The 17,554-nt window shown below is 44.0% G+C and overlaps 1 protein-coding gene across 5 annotated transcripts in view; it reads right to left on the reverse strand.

The window, feature by feature from the left end:
* TLE1 (TLE family member 1, transcriptional corepressor) overlaps window positions 1-17,554 on the reverse strand; it is an 84,907-nt gene that overhangs the window by 31,783 nt on the left and 35,570 nt on the right. For 3 of the 5 annotated variants that reach the window (XM_045780992.2, XM_045780989.2, XM_045780994.2), the window contains 2 exons: window positions 12,296-12,500; window positions 11,546-11,562 (listed from right to left, as the gene is read on the reverse strand). In XM_045780992.2, coding sequence (XP_045636948.2) covers window positions 11,546-11,562; window positions 12,296-12,500 — 222 coding nt within the window. The remainder of the gene's footprint in view (window positions 1-11,545; window positions 11,563-12,295; window positions 12,501-17,554) is intronic. The other 2 variants (XM_045780993.2, XM_045780990.2) reach the window with 1 other exon arrangement.

Below are 17,554 nucleotides of genomic sequence, written 5' to 3' on the forward strand. Positions count from 1 at the left end.
CTTTTCAACCAACCACACAGGATACTTTCATTCCCATGTGCTGAGTACGAACTGTTGACCCAAAGAAAACAGGCATTTTAGATATTTGGGGGTCACATGACAAGATCTGACATCCCTTCAATTCCCACCTCCCCTCAGGCTAAAGCATCAGAACATGTTACAATGAGTTCTTTTAAGTACAGGATTAGCATATGCAAGGGGGCAATTTGTTCAGTGGTGTGTTACTGCCTCGAACAATGCTGAAGGAGCTGTGCAAAAATCTCCCGCACAAAGCCCAGATAACCCCAATTTCTGCAAGACGCTGGAGAACTATTACGGGGATGTCCAGGGGCAACAGACAATTATGTTACCTTTCTCTGCCACAATTTTAAATAGAAGGGGCTGGGGGAAACCTTTAAGTCAGACCACCTCTAATGCAATGGCATGCACGAGAAGCGAATTTTAAAAACGGGGGTGGGGGGGTAAGGGAGAAGGTGTGTCTTTGCTCCTAACCAGCCCAAGGTGATCAGCCAGGTGGCTGGGTCTCAAAGCTACCTCATGAAAACTGTGGACCCCACCACAGGAGCATTCCCAGCTCAACCACACACAGGAGGAAATCAAAACTAGGGACCGGGAGGCCATCTGAAGCTGCTCTGCCCACTGCAGGGGCTGACGCTGAAGCCAGCAGAGCTTTGATTCAAGACCGTTCAGGCTACACAAATGCAGAGGCTTACATAAAAGCGGAAGGAGGGACTGGTGCAATTCAATACAGAGTAGCTCAGAGTAATGTCTTCAGCACAGTGTGTGGGGCTGAAAGGTGAACTGGCTGGATCCTTCCACTAATGACCGTGGTAAATGTCTGCTAAACACTAACCCCTCCGACCCAGATCCACTGGCTGATAGGACACGGGACACTTAACCAAACTCCTGAAGTGCTAACGTGCACTCCAAAAAGCTGAGCCACGGGAAGGGAGTAGCAGCTTGAGCTCAGATATAAACAGCGTCCCAATACACCTGCCTGTGTTCTAGATTTTATCGGCTCTCAAAGGTCTCCTCGTCCAGACTCTGACCAGAGGCACTGAGGGCAGCACTATACAGCACTCAACTTTGCATCTGCCCCAGTGCCCAGAATGTGACACAGACTCGGTGTCCGCTGGCAACTTTAAAGTTAAGTCTCTCTCCACAGGGTCGCCTTCATGGCCTTCCTGCTATAACCAGCGCCGGGCATCCAAACCGCTCAGCCATTCAAAGATAGCTTTTTAATGATCTTATTTATTTTTAATGGCGTCAAGTGGTACTGTAAACATAAAAGTAAACTACGCTCCTGTTAGCAACAATGCAATTTCTGTTAGAAACAGTAACATTTCTATAGTTAGAACCCCGAAGCCTGTCAAGCTTTGAGGACTCTGCTTCTATGTGTTAGAAGTTACTACTGTAATTCTTGCTTGAACGGCTTAAATGAGGCCTATAATCTGAATAGGTTTTGAAAAGCTCTGGAAGTTCCTCTAAATTTGGACAGGGCTAGTAATTAGCACCGCTACTTATGTGAAAATTGGCTCCATTCAAAATGGCAGACTCAGACAAGTTGCAAAACACAGTGTCTCATCGTACCTTTGATGCTGTAAAATGGATTCAAAACAAGGCAGCAAAGACTGTGGGCTGGGAAGGCCTGGGGGAGCCACAGTCAGGAGCCGGGGGGGAGCTGATTCACACAGCAGCCCCGCCAAAAATGGACTTCCTTTTACCCCTGTTCCCATGAACCCGGTCTTCTTTGTGTAATTGTCCCCGACATCTTCCAGCCCTGACACTGCTTTCATTGTTGTTCCTGATTTAAGCAAATGGTTCCAGCCTAATGAACTTCACTGTCAGTAACAATAGCTGTTTTGGTTAATGACTGCCTAGGTGACCCTAATCTTCATGGTTCCCTCGTGTGTTCCCCAGAAACCCAAAAGTGACTTCACAGGTGTTACTGGATGTCTCATGATACCAGAAGTTTTGTGTTGTTTTCTTTTTTTTCCCCCCCTCATGCTCTCTGTTTTCCTCACACACCAGCTTATGCTCTTCATGACCCAGGGTGGAGTAACCACCATACTGATGGTCATTAAGAGCCATTTTAGGGGCGCCTGGGTAGCCCAGTCGTTAAGCATCTGCCTTCGGCTCAGGGAGTGATCCTGGCGTTATGGGATCGAGCCCCACATCAGGCTCCTCCGCTATGAGCCTGCTTCTTCCTCTCCCACTCCCCCTGCTTGTGTTCCCTCTCTTGCTGGCTGTCTCTGTCAAATAAATAAATAAAATCTTAAAAAAAAAAAGAGCCATTTTACACACGTTTTAAGAATAAAGAGATTATACCTGGGTATTGAACGAATATCATTTGGATCTTTCAAAATTTATCTTGATTCTATCTTGATTTGTTAGATCTGGACTAGAATAAGATAGGATCACATTTAACATTAATGTTTAGCATTTAATCAACATTTAAGAAGAAGCCATTTGCAAAAGAATGAAACTGAGGTTGCTTGACTTTAAGTTTTTTTTTTTTTTTTCAAAACTTGTGCATTGGAAACACAGAAGGTAATTAGAATCCCACCTTTGAAGAGGCCAAAGCAACCTTTAAAGACTTATTCATCTTCTTCATCCCCCTCCTTTTATCTGGAGGCTGACCAGAGAGGGGAGGCGATTTATCTAAAATCACCAAGCTCTTCCCATTAAGTCAAGGCATCTCTACTCCCAGAGGAGTGATTCTTAAATTATGTACATAAAATCCTTGCCCCCACATACTTATCACTGAAGAGTCACACTGGCTCTTTAGCCATTAACATTTAACCATTTAACATTCTAATGTGACATAATAATGCCTAATGCACCCTGCATGCTTTCTCTGACCGCCCTCCGCAAACCACAGTCTGTCTGTCTGTCTGTCTCTCTCTCACACACACACACACACACACACACACACACACACACACACACACACACGGTTTTATGCCACCATACAAAAACCGCAAACATACTACAAAAAAGTACATTCTACATTAAAATGACCTGAAAACAGCCCCAAATTCCTGCCTTTCCACTCATGAATCCTGCCATTTATAACCCAAGATGCGCGCTAAAACAGGCCTCAGCAGAGAGCAACAAAGCAGTCCGGAGACACACAGTGCCGCTTCATGCGACGTCACTCGTGGCCGCCTGCAGCTCTGAAGACCGAGCTGCCACCAGACTTCTACCAGTGTCCATATTTTGAAAGACTTTAATCTACCAAACAGCATTCATCAAGTAAAGTTCATTTTCAAACATTTAATCTGCCAAATAAATATTTAATTGTGAATCAGTGGGGTTTTTTTTTTGTTTTTTTTTTTTTTGATCAGCATGAGAACTAGTGTTACCACACTGACTGATATACTCTCATTCTAGCCAAGAAACTCAATGTTTTATTCACCTTGCAGCTGGTAAAATTTAAGTGTCTGCCAGAATTTTTCAAAAACGATAATTACTGGGCAGATTTCTATTACAAATGTCCCGAGGTCTGGGATTTTCAAGACTGTATATATAAAGTTTCCCTTTGTTTTAAAATTGTTTTAACTAAACAAAATCATCTTATTTACTTTGTGTCTTCCACGAGAGCTCAAAATTGGACATTTATACAGCCCACAGGGGAGATTACAAATCTGAGCAAATCAAGGCCGGAAAACACACTATCACTTCAAAACAAACTAAAATTCTAAAACCATGATGAGTTTCTGTACTTTACATGTTGCACACACTTATGGGAATGGAGCCAAGTAAAACGATAAAGGGAGAGGTATATCTGACAGGCCTCTGGAGAAAAAAGATCCCCCCTGGAGCATTGAGTACCGGAGTCAGAAAGGGAGTCCACAAGACCCGTTAGCCCCACAGGCGTACCTTTCCCTCCATTTATAGGTGGAAACTACACATGAAATGAGGAGATGAGGGGCAAAAAAAGAGAAAACATGCACCCCAAGGGAACTCTCCCTCTTAAAAAATCTGGAGCACAGAAAATCTCAGTGTGCGCCTTCACTGACCACAGGCCAACTGCTGGCTACCACTACTACATGCTTCCTGAGGGTCATTTCTCTCGCTCACAGTGGTGTGATAAGCTACAAGACCAAAAGAGCTACTCAGAGAAGAAAAGGAAAAGTAGCAGAACTTCTCACGTTACAACTGGTGTATGCTACCTCGAGTTGCCAAATCCAGATCACGTCATCCTAACTGGGTGAACCATGTTTCGTAAACACACATACCACGACTAGCCTCTGCTGTAGTCCTCTGGGTGCAAGGTAACTAGAGAGTTGGCAGAGTGTTTGAACCTAGTGGGCAGAAGTGCACAATTCTTCTCTCAAAGCAAAAACAAACATCCAAATGCAATCCTTAAACCATACCTTCATATAAGAACTTCCAATGGTAAAGCATCAGTCTGTTGCACTTGAGAGAACATTCAGTTGAATCAAAAGAAAACATCACCATCTGGACTCTGTGTTACCTTTATTCTCACTGTTTTGGACAATGATGTTTCTATTTCATGCTCTGAATACCCACCCAAGATTGAGGCAGGGAGACCCAGATGCTTCAATACGGATAAAAGCCCGTCTTGGTTCCAAGACTTCCACTTTTCTTTAGCAATTTAACAGTAATGGCTGTTCATGTAAACGGAGATATTCTGGGAGATAAACTCCAGGAAATATGAAAGAAACAGGTTTAATGGAATGTTACCCTGTCAGTGTTACCAGAACATTCGTTACAGAGCCTTCATGTTTCCTTCATGGATTCTGAGACCTCAAAGCAACTCTTCTGCCAACCATGTCTAAACCTTGAAGCCACCAGCAGCAAATCTGAAAGGAAAAGCCGCTCATGGAGACAGCAAAAGCTAGACAGGTTTCCCTAATGTGAAAATAATGCACATTATTCAAATGGATGTCTTGAGCTGCCATGCTGATTCCCCTTGGGAACTTTCTCCTCCCCGCAGGAAAAGTGTTTGTGTCAGAGGTACAGACTGGAAACTCATGACACCTCATTTATCCTCAGTTACACTAAGGCAGTGGGAACCTAATTTGCTAGCACACTCTACACTGACAATTAACTTCCCGGCGAACATTAAAACAATTAGGTAGTGACGCACCCCCATCACATCTGTGTGCCTTCTCCATCTACACCTGGTACCAATTAAGCCGTCACCCTGCGCTGTACTTTTCACGGCAGTCCAACGGGGTCATTCACAGATTCTGCCTGACATCTCAACAAATGCATTTTTAACCCCTAAAACTAACGGGATCCCCACTTGTCAACGGGGAGAAGGGTTAAGAAAATGAAGATGTGTGGAAATGTGTCCACTTGGCAACCGCATCACATCTCAGGAGCCCTGCTTGTGAAGTGGGTCTGAAGGGTACACAGCGACTTTTCATATAGTTTGAATGCAAAATAGGGGAAGGAACCTGCGTGTTCTTGCACCTCGATCTAGGAACTCGGCACTGTCAGATGCAGATGAGTGGTTCAGTCAGGAGAACTCCCAGAAAGGAAGGTAGCCATGTAGAAGGCATACAGATCCAGCAAATACGTGAGCCGGGAGAGGGACTAGAGCACGAGATAGATACCCCCAGCGTCACTCGCAAAGTAACGTAATATTTTCTATCGGCTTTCTGGTTTTTTAGAGTCAAGATGACCGATGCCCCGTTTTCACTGCGAGCACAGTGAGATAAAACCCAAACATTTCTCCAGTTACACTTGGGCCCCAATATCCACCCGGCGAGCTACAGCATCCACAGTAAAAACACACCTCCACCTGGTACAGGACAGACCACTCCCGACCATCTAGAAACCACTGTCATTTTCCTTTCTTCCGGGGTTTACCCTTCTCACAGCAGTGATGCAGTGAGCAGTTTTCCCAGAGGATCTGTTTTTTAAGCACGTAGTTTTCAATTTTGCCAAAAAGGAAATCTGCCGAGACAACTGCTGAAGAAAACTTAGTGTTTTCCACTGTGCCTAAATATTGAAATTTTAGGTGACTCATCTCAGTTTTATCCTTCACTTCCAGGCAATTCCTTGAAATAAGTCAGGAGATAAATTCATAAACAGTTAGGCAGAAACATTTCCTCCTTTGACGAAGTTATCAGGAGCCCAACCGAGTTCAACACGGGCTGGGGTCAGTCTCCTGCTCTCCACACAGAGAAACATCAGTCACTGTCTGCTTCTCCACAACTGCCTCACACATTTGAAAACAGGAAAAGAAACCACCAGTAACTACACTGAGTGTGACTAATAATGCATTTATGGCTGTCTTGCTACCCCGTAGGTAAAGAGGATGGGGAGGACATTCCTAAAGGCTTGCTGTGCTATGTCTGATGTCTTCCCGCTTGTGGTCCCTAAAACCCCTCACCCCCGTGAGGCAGCCCCCATCACCAATTTATAGATGAGGCCAGGGGAAAGTTCCAAAGGATGAAACACCTGGTCCATGCCAGAATACCACTGACGTCTGCCTCTGTCCAAAACCGGTGTTCTTTTTATCACCCCATGCCCCAGGGCTACTGGGAGCTAATGTGATATTCAAAAACGTAAAATTTCAGAAAAAGGACAACAGTAAAGTATTCTCCAAAGAGACTCATGTCTTACATTCTCCTTGCACTCTATAGCGCTGAGTTCACGTGATTTGAGGAAAAAAGACTAAGGGTGGTCCTTAGTAGGATCTAGTAGGATTTGGTCCTACCAATTAACTAGTTAGAAAGAACAGCTACAGAAGAAACACAAAGACACTACCTCATATTAAGTAAAGTGATGGCTGTCATCACTATTTTTTAACTAAGTTCTAAAGTTGAACTCGGTAATTCTATAAAGTCAGTTTGGGAGTGACAACCCAGTCCCTCAGAAAGACATAATCTAAATCCCTACCTCCATTAATTAACTGTATGATTAGAAGTACCTAGCCTCCTTGAGCTTGGTGTCTTACCGGTAAGATGATGGTGTTGCACCATCGTGACCTCTAAATACATTAACAGGGCTTACACTTGTTGGGGCCAGGGACCCCTTTTGAGAATTTGATGAAAGTTATCATCTCTCTCCACAACTACAGAAAAGAACACCAACCCAGAGCACTAAGCACACAGTTTTAGAGGGGTTCAAGGACCTCCTGAAGCCCACGCATGGACTCTGCCTAAGTCCACAGACCCCGTGCTCGGGAGTCTCTCCCAGACACCTATCCCCATCATCTCATCCCTCTTCCAAATGTTCCAAATAGTGATCACATTCCAATGTTTTTCATTTAACAAATATGTGGCTGTGACATTAAAAGATATCACTGCAAAATGGCAGCAAGTACAACTGACCTTTGAACAACTTAGGGAGCAGGGGCACGCCCCCCCATCTCAGTCAAAAATCCATACCTAGCTTTTGACTCCCCCCAAACTTAAGAGCTAGTAGTCTACTGTGGACCGGAAGCCTTACCGATAACACCGTTGATTAACACATATTTTGTATATGTACTCTATACTGCGCTCTTAAAAGTAAGCTAGAGAAGAGAATGTTAAGAAAATCATTAAGAGAAAACACACTTATGGTGCTGTCCTGTGTTTATCAACAAAAATCCACACATAAGTGGACCTGCACAGTTCAAACCCGTGTTGTTAAAGGGTCAACTCTACACACAGTGCCTCACACAGTGCTCGGCACACAGTACAGGCTCGTTAAATATTCATTAAACAAATAGTATCAAAACACAGGGTCTTACTCATGTTTTTTAGCCCCCATGCAACGCTTTGTCAATTCTCTGATTCCAGGTCTTTCAAGCAGATATATTGGAAGATTGCCTTCAGCCAAAACTGAACACAGTTCATCTTTACATTCACTGAAATATCTGCAGTTTTTATTACTACATAAGAAATAAAGTCCTTTTTGTTAGGTCATGCCCTATTTCTTTGCTCAACTGTAGAACTCTGACAAGTAGCCTTATGTTTAAAAAAAAAAAAAAAGCAAACAAGTTTTGCAAATTAGTAAAAACAATAGTCAGATCTTAATTTAAAATCAACAGCCAAATAGCCCTCTTAAAAGTTATTCCCTTCGTCATTCATCCCCTTCAAAAAGAAGAGAGTTAAAAAATAGTGTCCATATTTTCACTGTCCTTAGTACCTTCATTTGGGGGGGGGGTTTACATTAAAACAGGCTACAGTAAGGCTCGTTTGTTTTCCTACCAAATAATCTTAAAATAAACAAATATAAACTATCTACAAACCAGGTTTAGACTCGCAGATGAAAATCCATACACACTCACGCTCCCTCTGGGTCTACAAAAGTCCCTGACTGCTGCACTTGATACATATAATTATCATGTTTGTTCAATACAGAAAGAACAGCAGGAAAAAATACGACTATATAGTAGCGTGGAATGTTTCAGAACTCTTTAGTCTTATTTATGACAGAGGTTCTCCGTTTGGTCCAAGGACCCTTGAGGTTCCCGGAGACCATTACAAATCTCTACGGGGGCAGATCTTCCTTCTACACCTCAACCAAACCAATGTACTGCAACAGACAGGACGCAAAAACTGATGAGAATACATCTATCCTCTCTTCAGGCACCGAAGATAATGTGCAAACGAGCAGAACAAAGCCACTCTTCCCGCTGTATTTTTTTGTTTTGGAAAATATTTAATTTTCATTAATAATGTTACTTATGCTAACATAAATTAAGTAGCTCTTTATCAGTTCAAGTGATTTTTTTTTTTATTTCATAATCCAGAAAAACTTCAAAATATATAATCCACACAGAGAAAAATTCTCTGGGGTCATCAATAATTTTACTTTAAGATGTAAAGATCCTGAGACCATAAGGTTTGAAAACCACGGCCCTGTTGCAACTGCCCTTAACCCCTCAATGGTTAAAACGGCAGCAATACAGAGTAATCAACTGACTTTTTCTGCCAAGTGAAATTTGACTTCATGATTCAGATCACTTTATTAAACAGAGAAGCACTACAATATTTTGGTCCCTAGCAGTACACATCATCTCATTACCCACTGCTTCTCATATTCAGTTCTACACAAGTTTAAAGAGCTACGTCATTTTCTGTAACTGCAGCAAAACCCCACTTATGTGGACAGCGAACAGTTTCATTCCTCTCTACAGATGGAATTAAATGTTTAGGTTACAAATTAATGTAGTTTTCCCATTTTATATCATCATCACCAAGAGAGGTCTATAATAATTAGGCGGAAAACACATTTATTCTGAAAATGCCCACTAAAATCATCATTAAGACTTGTGAAACACTGGATGTGAAAGAGACATGCAGATAGCACGTTAAGTAACCAGTGACTTCATGTTATTATACAGAGTGGTTTATGCCATGCCTCCACATACTTTGACTTGAAAGTTCATTGGCGGTGAACTCAACGTGAGGACCTACAAACAACTGAAATTCAAGGGCTGTTTTGCACTTGGAGGGTACAACTCTCGCCCTTCCACCAGCCCCACCGTCACCTCCCCAGTGCATTAAGTTCTTGCATTTGCAGCCAGCACCACAAACAGGTTATTTGATATACGCAGACACACACGCAGAGCTATGGAAAAATGGGTTCAGCCCGCACACCTCAGCTATCACTCCTGCCACAGCATCTTGCAGAAATACATACTATGGTCCCCCTTCCACAACTGTCTAGAACTCTTGCTGAAACTCTCTACAATCTGAGATCCTCCGATATTTCTGTCACCTTTCCTCAGTGCTTTGAGAAAGTGCTTGTAATATGTGTGCCTACATACCCCTGACTATAGCTACATTTCCTGCGTTGCCTTACATCTCGCAAGCACTCAGCAAACACACGGTGACTGGCGATGAGACAGTACTGAGAACAGAAAGCTAATTTAGAAATACAGTTCCAAACCGAGAATCAGTTCAATGAATGAAAACCTGCAGCAGACGACAGGACAGCAGCATTCTCGACATCTTCTGCCATCTCTGTTCTTCGGTCCAGGATTAGGGTTTTTAATTTGACATTCTATTGAGTGAACATGGCACAGAAGAGGACAATCTACAGTGACACTGAGACAGCCACAAACATAAAGGTCACCTCCATCAAAGTCAGTTTACTTAGGTTTGCACTTTGGGAGTAGGATATTTTATTCCCTAGCTGGAATTTTTCCTCCCCTCTTTCCCTCCCAACATTTTCCAGAGAATTTTAAAACTAGCCACCCCATCCTTTCACCTTATCTATTGCCCCCAACGCATCCTGATATGTAAAGTACACAACCAACTTTTGATTTCGGCTCAGGTCATGATCTCAGGGTCATGAGATCGAACTTCGCACAGGGCTCCGCACTGGGCGTGGAGCCTGCTTGAGATTCTCTCTCCCCCTGTCCCTCTGGCCCTACCCCCCATCTCTCTCCCTCTCAAAACAAAACAAAACAAAACACACACAAAAAAAACAAAACAAAGTAACACCAAGATCGGGTCTCAAAGAGAATTTTTAAAGTAGCCCCTATTCTACACAGAAGAGGGAAAAAACTTTCTGCGCGCAAATGCTTTACCCACCGCCCCCACCCCAAACTGCTAAAAAAAGGATCAGAATGATTTAAAAGTTCAGTATCTCAATTCTGCTACAATATTTAGATTTAACCTGGTCAAAATACTGCCATGTTCAGAAGGAAAAGAAAGGCGGAAGAAAGGAGGCAAAAACTGTAGGTTATCCTCGCTGAAAAGGGGCCAATTTCTCACTCCATTTACTCATGACAACATTTGAGAGATGCATTTCAGATTCGCTCTCCCCACAGCTTACTGGCAGATACACGTACAGACTGAACGTGCAGTATGTAAAATGGGTAAGATTTAGGCCGGTGAAAAAAATGAACCCTTATAAGCCCAGAGCCTCCGTCCACTGAGTTTCCTTGTTTTTAAGAGCTTACTCAGACGCTCTGTTCTTTGGTCAAAAATAAATTTAAGTTCAAGTTCACCCTCCAAGGACAATTACGAAAAGAAAACTAGATATGGAAACCTAGCAACTAAGATGCATTTGTAGAGGATAATGAATGGTTTAGGTAGAAATAACACATTACTAACCAATTTCACATATGGATTGTGACCTCTTGCCTGTAAAACTGATTTAAGATAAAAACGAATACTCTTTTAAAACTACAGGCAACCTGGAGTCGGAATGCAATGATAAACATATTTTTTAACGTGGGTCTGGGGCACAGACTGATCAAAGTGTATTTCCAAGTAAGTAATCAAAGCAGACAACTCTGCCTCCAAATCATGTCCCTCTCATCTCACAGGTTTTATTAAAAAGGAAAAAAAAAAAAAAAAAAGACAAAGGTGGAGGAGGGGGGTGGACAGTCATATAGAAGAAAGAAAGAAAGAAAGAAAGAAAGAAAGAAAGAAAGAAAGAAAGAAAGAAAGAAAGAAAGAGAAAGAAAGAAAGAAAGAAAGAAAGAAAGAAAGAAAGAAAGACCAGGTCACTGAGAGAGACAGGGAGCATATGCGTCTGTGTGGCTGTGTTTTAACAAAGGCAGCTTGGGGTACATTGCAGGAAGGGCAATGTGTTTCTGTACAGCACGCGTTTGAGTACTTACTGTGCCCGGTTCTCTGTCTGCTCCCGAGGTTACCAAGAAACGCACAGACATGCCCGTTCAGACACAGAGGCAAGAACAGAAATAAAAAAAAGGGGGGAATAATTAGAACACAAGCCCCAAACAGTTTTAAAAATGGCTTTTATTTATATAAGTCATTGCACATTCCTAATACAGTGATTTCCTGAAAATTACAGTATTTTGTAAACATAAGATTTACAGTTTAACCATACACAAAGCCTATTTTTTTATTTCTTGACAGAATAAATTACTTTTCTTCAAAAAATTAGTCAAGTGCAATTTTGCCCAATATTTAATGCATACTAGAATTAAAGCCTATGAAACTAAGTAGTAACAGATGCAATTATCAAACCTTTCATTTGAACACATTCACTTTCAAATTTAACTTCTTATTTCGCCCCATTTAACAACATTACTTTCTTTGAAAATTACCCAATTAAGCAGTTAACAGTTTTCCATAATATGGTACAGGCCACTGGCATTAACTAGGCAGTTGCCAAGATGTCAAGATGCCTGCCATCTAAAGAGATCGAGGAATCTACAGATGCCCACGGTAAACCCTGAAAACCTCCAGGGAGAACTGTGTTTCAGTGGCCAAGCTTTGCGACAGTTCCTCTTAGCTCATTGTTTGCTCTCTGTATGGGGTGGGGCTCTCTTGAGCGGTGCACACAACTTTGCAGCACTGTCTGAGTATCAGGACCAAGTCCTAATCTGGCTTGCCCGGCCTCTCACCTCTGTGGTGTTCTGCCTCGTGGTGCTTCTTGTCATCTTTTATTGCCAAGTGAGACTGCCCACTCAGAGCACTAGACAGCGCCAGGAGGCCAGCACTGCCCCCGAGGGGCGGCATTCCAGGTGGCTGAAGTCCCGAAGGGTGAGGCGTTAGGGGCACTGGGGGTCCGTGGCCGTGAGAAAGATGCTGAGCTTGCAACTGCTGCTGCTGTTGGTGGTGGTGAAAGAAGAAGGGGAAGAGGAGGTACAGGTGGGGAGGGGAGGAAGAGATGAGAGGACAGGGAAGAGGGAGAAGAAGAGGGGAGAGAGGAAGGGAAGGAGGAAGAGGTGAGAGGAAGGGGTGGAGGAGGAAGGAGAGGAAGAAGGGGAGGAGGTGAGAGAGGAAGGGGAGGAGGTGAGAGAGGAAGGAGCAGAGGATGAGGTGAAGGTGGCAGCAACATCCAGGGGAGAATGGAGGAAACACAACAGGAGGTTCAACAAACACATGCAGGGACCAAAGAGACAAAGGGAGGAAAGGGGGGGGGGATGTGATTAGCATTTTCAGTTCATCAAAAGTTTCCATCTATACAGTTATCTTTCCCCATCTTCCCAAAATATCATCCAAGATCTATCTACACTGCCTCCTTCTGGTCTGAGTCCTGCCCGCAGAGTGCGGCTGTCATGAGCAGTAGGCCAGGCTAGCACTCCCGTGTTAGATCCATCTCGAAGCGCCTCCAGGGATGAAATCACCGAAGGCGAGACTCTTCCTGATTTCAGGAAGGTTAAGATGGGGGAGGTGCAGATGTGCACCCTGCAAACCAGAAACTCTACTCTCCACTAGTCACCAGTTATGAGGTGACTCTGTTTCCCCAATATTCTTGTGCTAATTTACCACAATGGTATGATGAGGCGTAACCAAAATACTACCATAAATTAATGGAAGGCTGAAGAAATATCTAGCCTCTCGTAGGCACGCACCTCCCCCTCCCAAGTAGCCCTGTGTCCTTATTTCACTGAGCCCTCACAGAGCTAGGAAGAAGCACTGATATCCCCGTGTCACAGAAGGAACCAAGGCGCAGGGCGGTAAGGAACCTGCCGAGGTTCTCCCACCAGGCGGGAGGGGGGTGGGGTCATGTAGGAACGATCCCCATGACAACACTTGGGTCACCGTCCCACCACACACAGAGGGAGGCCCTGGGGGCCACGCTGTGACAGCCTGAAGAAACCACAGGTGGAAGACCATAGCATGAAACTGCTTATCACTCCCTTTCTCCGGAGCCCCACACCCCAAACTCACCCCCCCCTCAATGTCACAGAGGGATGAGACCCAGAGAAGCCATGACGGGGAACTGTCATGGTGGTGTGGGACTGTCCCCACAGTCACCCAGGTCCCCACTCCCAAATGCCTTTGCCTCTATCCCTTAACCCATTCCAGAAGTCAGAAATGTGCTCACACTAAAAAGTACCATTGCTCTCATATATTGAAGAGCGTGTTATAGTAAATGAAAAAGTATCCAAAGAAATGGCCCCTGAGCCATAAATCAGGCCACATTTCAGCTGTCCAACATAAAACTAGTTTTTGATGAGACAGTAAAAACGATTAAAGCTCAATTTCTAAGGTGTAATGTTAGAAAATTCTTAAGATTCTGATTTGTGCTCACTTCCCTGGGACTCAATTACTCGTTTATTTATTACCCCCTTGCGTGTACTGAATATATTAAATCTTCACGCCAGATCTTTGGTAATTTCTACCCAGACCACTGATCTTTAATTGAATCCTAAACATGCTTCCCGCCCTCCAGAGTGAGAGAAAACAGCATCTTAAAGCCAGAAATTGGTGTCTACAGTCAGTTTATGGAAAATTTTCAACCCCTCCTAGCATCTTCTAAAAAATCTTCAGGAGCCAACCTTGTCTTGAAATTCCCCTTCTTTCCAAAGAGGAGCACAGTGCTCATCAGAGAAGTGGAAAGGGGGAGAGAGAGGTCGGAGAGGCCAGCATCAGTAGTATTCTTGGAAAGTATTTATAAACTCCTCACTCACCATTTGAGATCATAATAACAATTTCTTTACGCGTAAAATCACCTTCCTGTCATCCCAGAGACACTAATTCTTGCTCTGTCACCTTTTAAGAACTTGGCAATAGCAAGACATAAAACTGGAGGAACTGGCAGCAGCATCATGGTCCGCTAGGCATGCTCATTAGCACTTAATTAGGAACTAGACACCTGCCATAAGAAATGTGCTCGGAGAAGGATGAGGAACAGGTCTGCCCTACCAGCAATTGCTATCATTACTTAGAGAATAAGAGCTATGTCCGGCTTCTGGGGGGAAAATGCAATGATGCATACACAAGCAAGTGCAACGGGGTAATTAAGCACGGCACGGATTACAAGACGAGAGAAGCCAAGCAGAGGGGAAGGGATTTAACTACTGGGTGGGGGACACCACCCCTTCACCCCTCCCTGCACACCCTGCTCTCCCAAAAATCCAGAAGGGAGTCACCGAAAGACATTTCCAGAGCTGTGATTTTATGTCACAGCAAAGGCATACTCAGGCAAATGTCTGGATACACGAGAAGAAAGTAGAGCTTTTCTGCCAGACCCAAATTGGTTTTTAGAAAGATGAACTAGAAAGCGTTCTATGATATATTATTGAAGACAAAAACTAGCTTCTGTCATAAAGGGGCTTCGCCACAGCTGTGAAGTAGACCCACGTGATTAAACCCCACATTTAGGCTAAGAACCATCAGCAGGGATGTGCAACAGCCTTCACGGGCCCCGGGCAACTCCCACCTCTACCCAGCTGTGGGTTTCCAGGATCCTTGAAGAAAGCTCACTGTCGTTATTGGAGGAAACCAAGTTTCTCCATCCCTTGCTTGGCCATTTTGAAAGCTGCTACTACAGCTTCTTTTTATTTTTATTGTTTTATTTTATTTATTTATTTTTTTTTGAGAGAGCATGGGGTAGGGGGGCAGAGGGAGAGGGAGAAAGAATCTTAAGCAGGCTCCATGCCCAGTGGGGAGCCCCACTCGGGGTTCGATCTCACAATCCTGAGAGTCAAAATCAAGAGTGGGACGCTTAACCAACTGAGCTACCCAGGCACCCCAAACTTTCTTTCTTTTTTTTTATTTAAAGCAAAATCCTACAAAGATTACTAAGCAGTGAGAGGATGGCTTGCAACTTCTAAAGATGCTGGAGATCCAGGAACACAGAGACTGCAGCCTCGTGTTCTACTTCTTACCCTGACATGCAGGGCTCCGAGATATCCCCTGCCCACTTCCCGGCCTCTGCTTGGAACACACCCAAGGCAGGCAGGGTGGGCATCGTGGATCCCATTTCACAGAGGAGAAAATGGCTTGCCACGGGGCTCAGAGCCAGAACGAGGACTGCAGACCTTTTATTCCCTACAACAGCTTTCCTCCTGTGACCCCAGTAGCCCAGTCACGTTCACAAGGAGTTAGACTGAGCGTTCCCAAGCACTGGAAAGGGAGAGGGCAATCTCCTTCTCCAACGAAGACCTCATTGGGAGGCCTTGAGGGCGCAGAATGCCACACATGCTGAGACAATCCACCCTCCCCAGAGATAAACCCATCTTTACCATGCAGCCTTAACGGCAATGATGGAAATTAAGATGGAAATTTGTTCTTAGGTTTGTGCCTCCTGAGTCCCAGCTCTCTAGTCCCCACTTCCCAATATCCTGAGTCCCTACATCCAAAAAAGAAGGATCTCTTTAGTTTTCAGCTCTCTTCCAAGGAAGCATGTGAAGAAGAATCAAGCCCAAACAGTGACAGCCATGGCTACACTCTCAGAAGAAGATGCTTAACAAATAAAAAGTGTCGTATCTGAGATAACACACACACACACACACACAAACACACACACACACATACACACACGGCAACGAATAAAGGACCTGCATCCGGGAGAGGAAACAACTCCAAACAGGCAGCCCATCTGTCCCATGTGTGTTTGGAAGGACATTTTCTACCCAACAAGGCCTACCTGAGACAATCCGATGCCTGGCACCTTCCCCAAAAAGGGAAAAAAACCATGAACGCTACTTTAAAAATGTATTTTAGAACAAAAGAGATACTGACATCCCTATACAGCCAGCAAACCCTCAAAATAAAAAACCCAAGGGCTCTACCAATTGCAGCATCTACATGCATTGGTCCGCCACAGACATAACGTGCACAGATCAATGGGGCAACGGAGATATTTCTCAACAGCACAGCGAGGGCGGGAAAATCCGAACCTTCTACTTCCTCGTTACCTGACACTAATTAGTTAGTAAACTTTTTTTAAGTGAATGCTTGCAGATTTATATTGCACAGGGCACACAAGCAGAACAGTTTGTAAAGCTATCAGAAAAGTCATTTTTGATGAGCAATGGTGAGCAACGATGCATTATTTGGCAATGCAGGTGGCCTCTCAGAGGGCCAGTGGTTCTCAAACAGGGATTTTGACACCCCCCCCTTCCTCTACCCTGGGGAAATCTGGCAATGTCTAGAGACATTTACGGTTGTCACACCTGGGGGGATGGGGGGTGTGGGAGAGTGCTGTTAAACGTCCTACAATGCACAGGACAGCCCCCATCACAGAGAATTAACAAGCCCCAAACGGCCAACAGTCCTGAGGCTGAACATCTTTAGCCTAGATCTAAGCTGGGATTCTGTCCCATTACATCAGAATTCATGTTCTTATACAGCAAGCGACCTGACAAATTGTTGCTTAAAAAATAAAAATGCTTTTCAACACTCAATTGTTCGCTGTCCCTTCATCGCCATCAAGTACCTTGTCACAACTCAAAAAACAAGCATCTGCTTCCCAGAGCGGACTCCACTGACAATTTTAAAATAAAACAAACAACAACAAAAAGTTCACATTCTGTCAAAGGACTTTGAAAAAGCGACACCGGAAACGCCCGCGTATCGGTGTTCTGTGCCTCAAAGGTGGCTGCAGAAAGGTTTCGCTGTTGACAGAAGGAGAGACATGCACTTGCTCTTACCCAAACAATGTGGACAGGCTGGGAGTGAGACAAGGAAAACAAACACCAAACCCTGAGTTAATGATAATGAAAACCCACAACGAATAAAGTCACCTCATCCATGTCAAACAACAGCCACGCATTCAGAATTTTAATTTGCGCTTTACCTCGTGCAGCCTGGGTCAATGATGTTACTATCATGAAACTGACTCTGCTGTTTACATTCAGAGCTTTAATGTAATGGTGTCGTGGTTTCCACAGTCTTGTTTCTAAAGCAGCAGGAGCACGTGCTCGATC

Source organism: Ursus americanus, chromosome 34, assembly GCF_024610735.1.
Source record: "Ursus americanus isolate L20-20 chromosome 34, mUrsAme1.1.p, whole genome shotgun sequence".
Lineage (NCBI taxonomy): Eukaryota > Metazoa > Chordata > Mammalia > Carnivora > Ursidae > Ursus > Ursus americanus.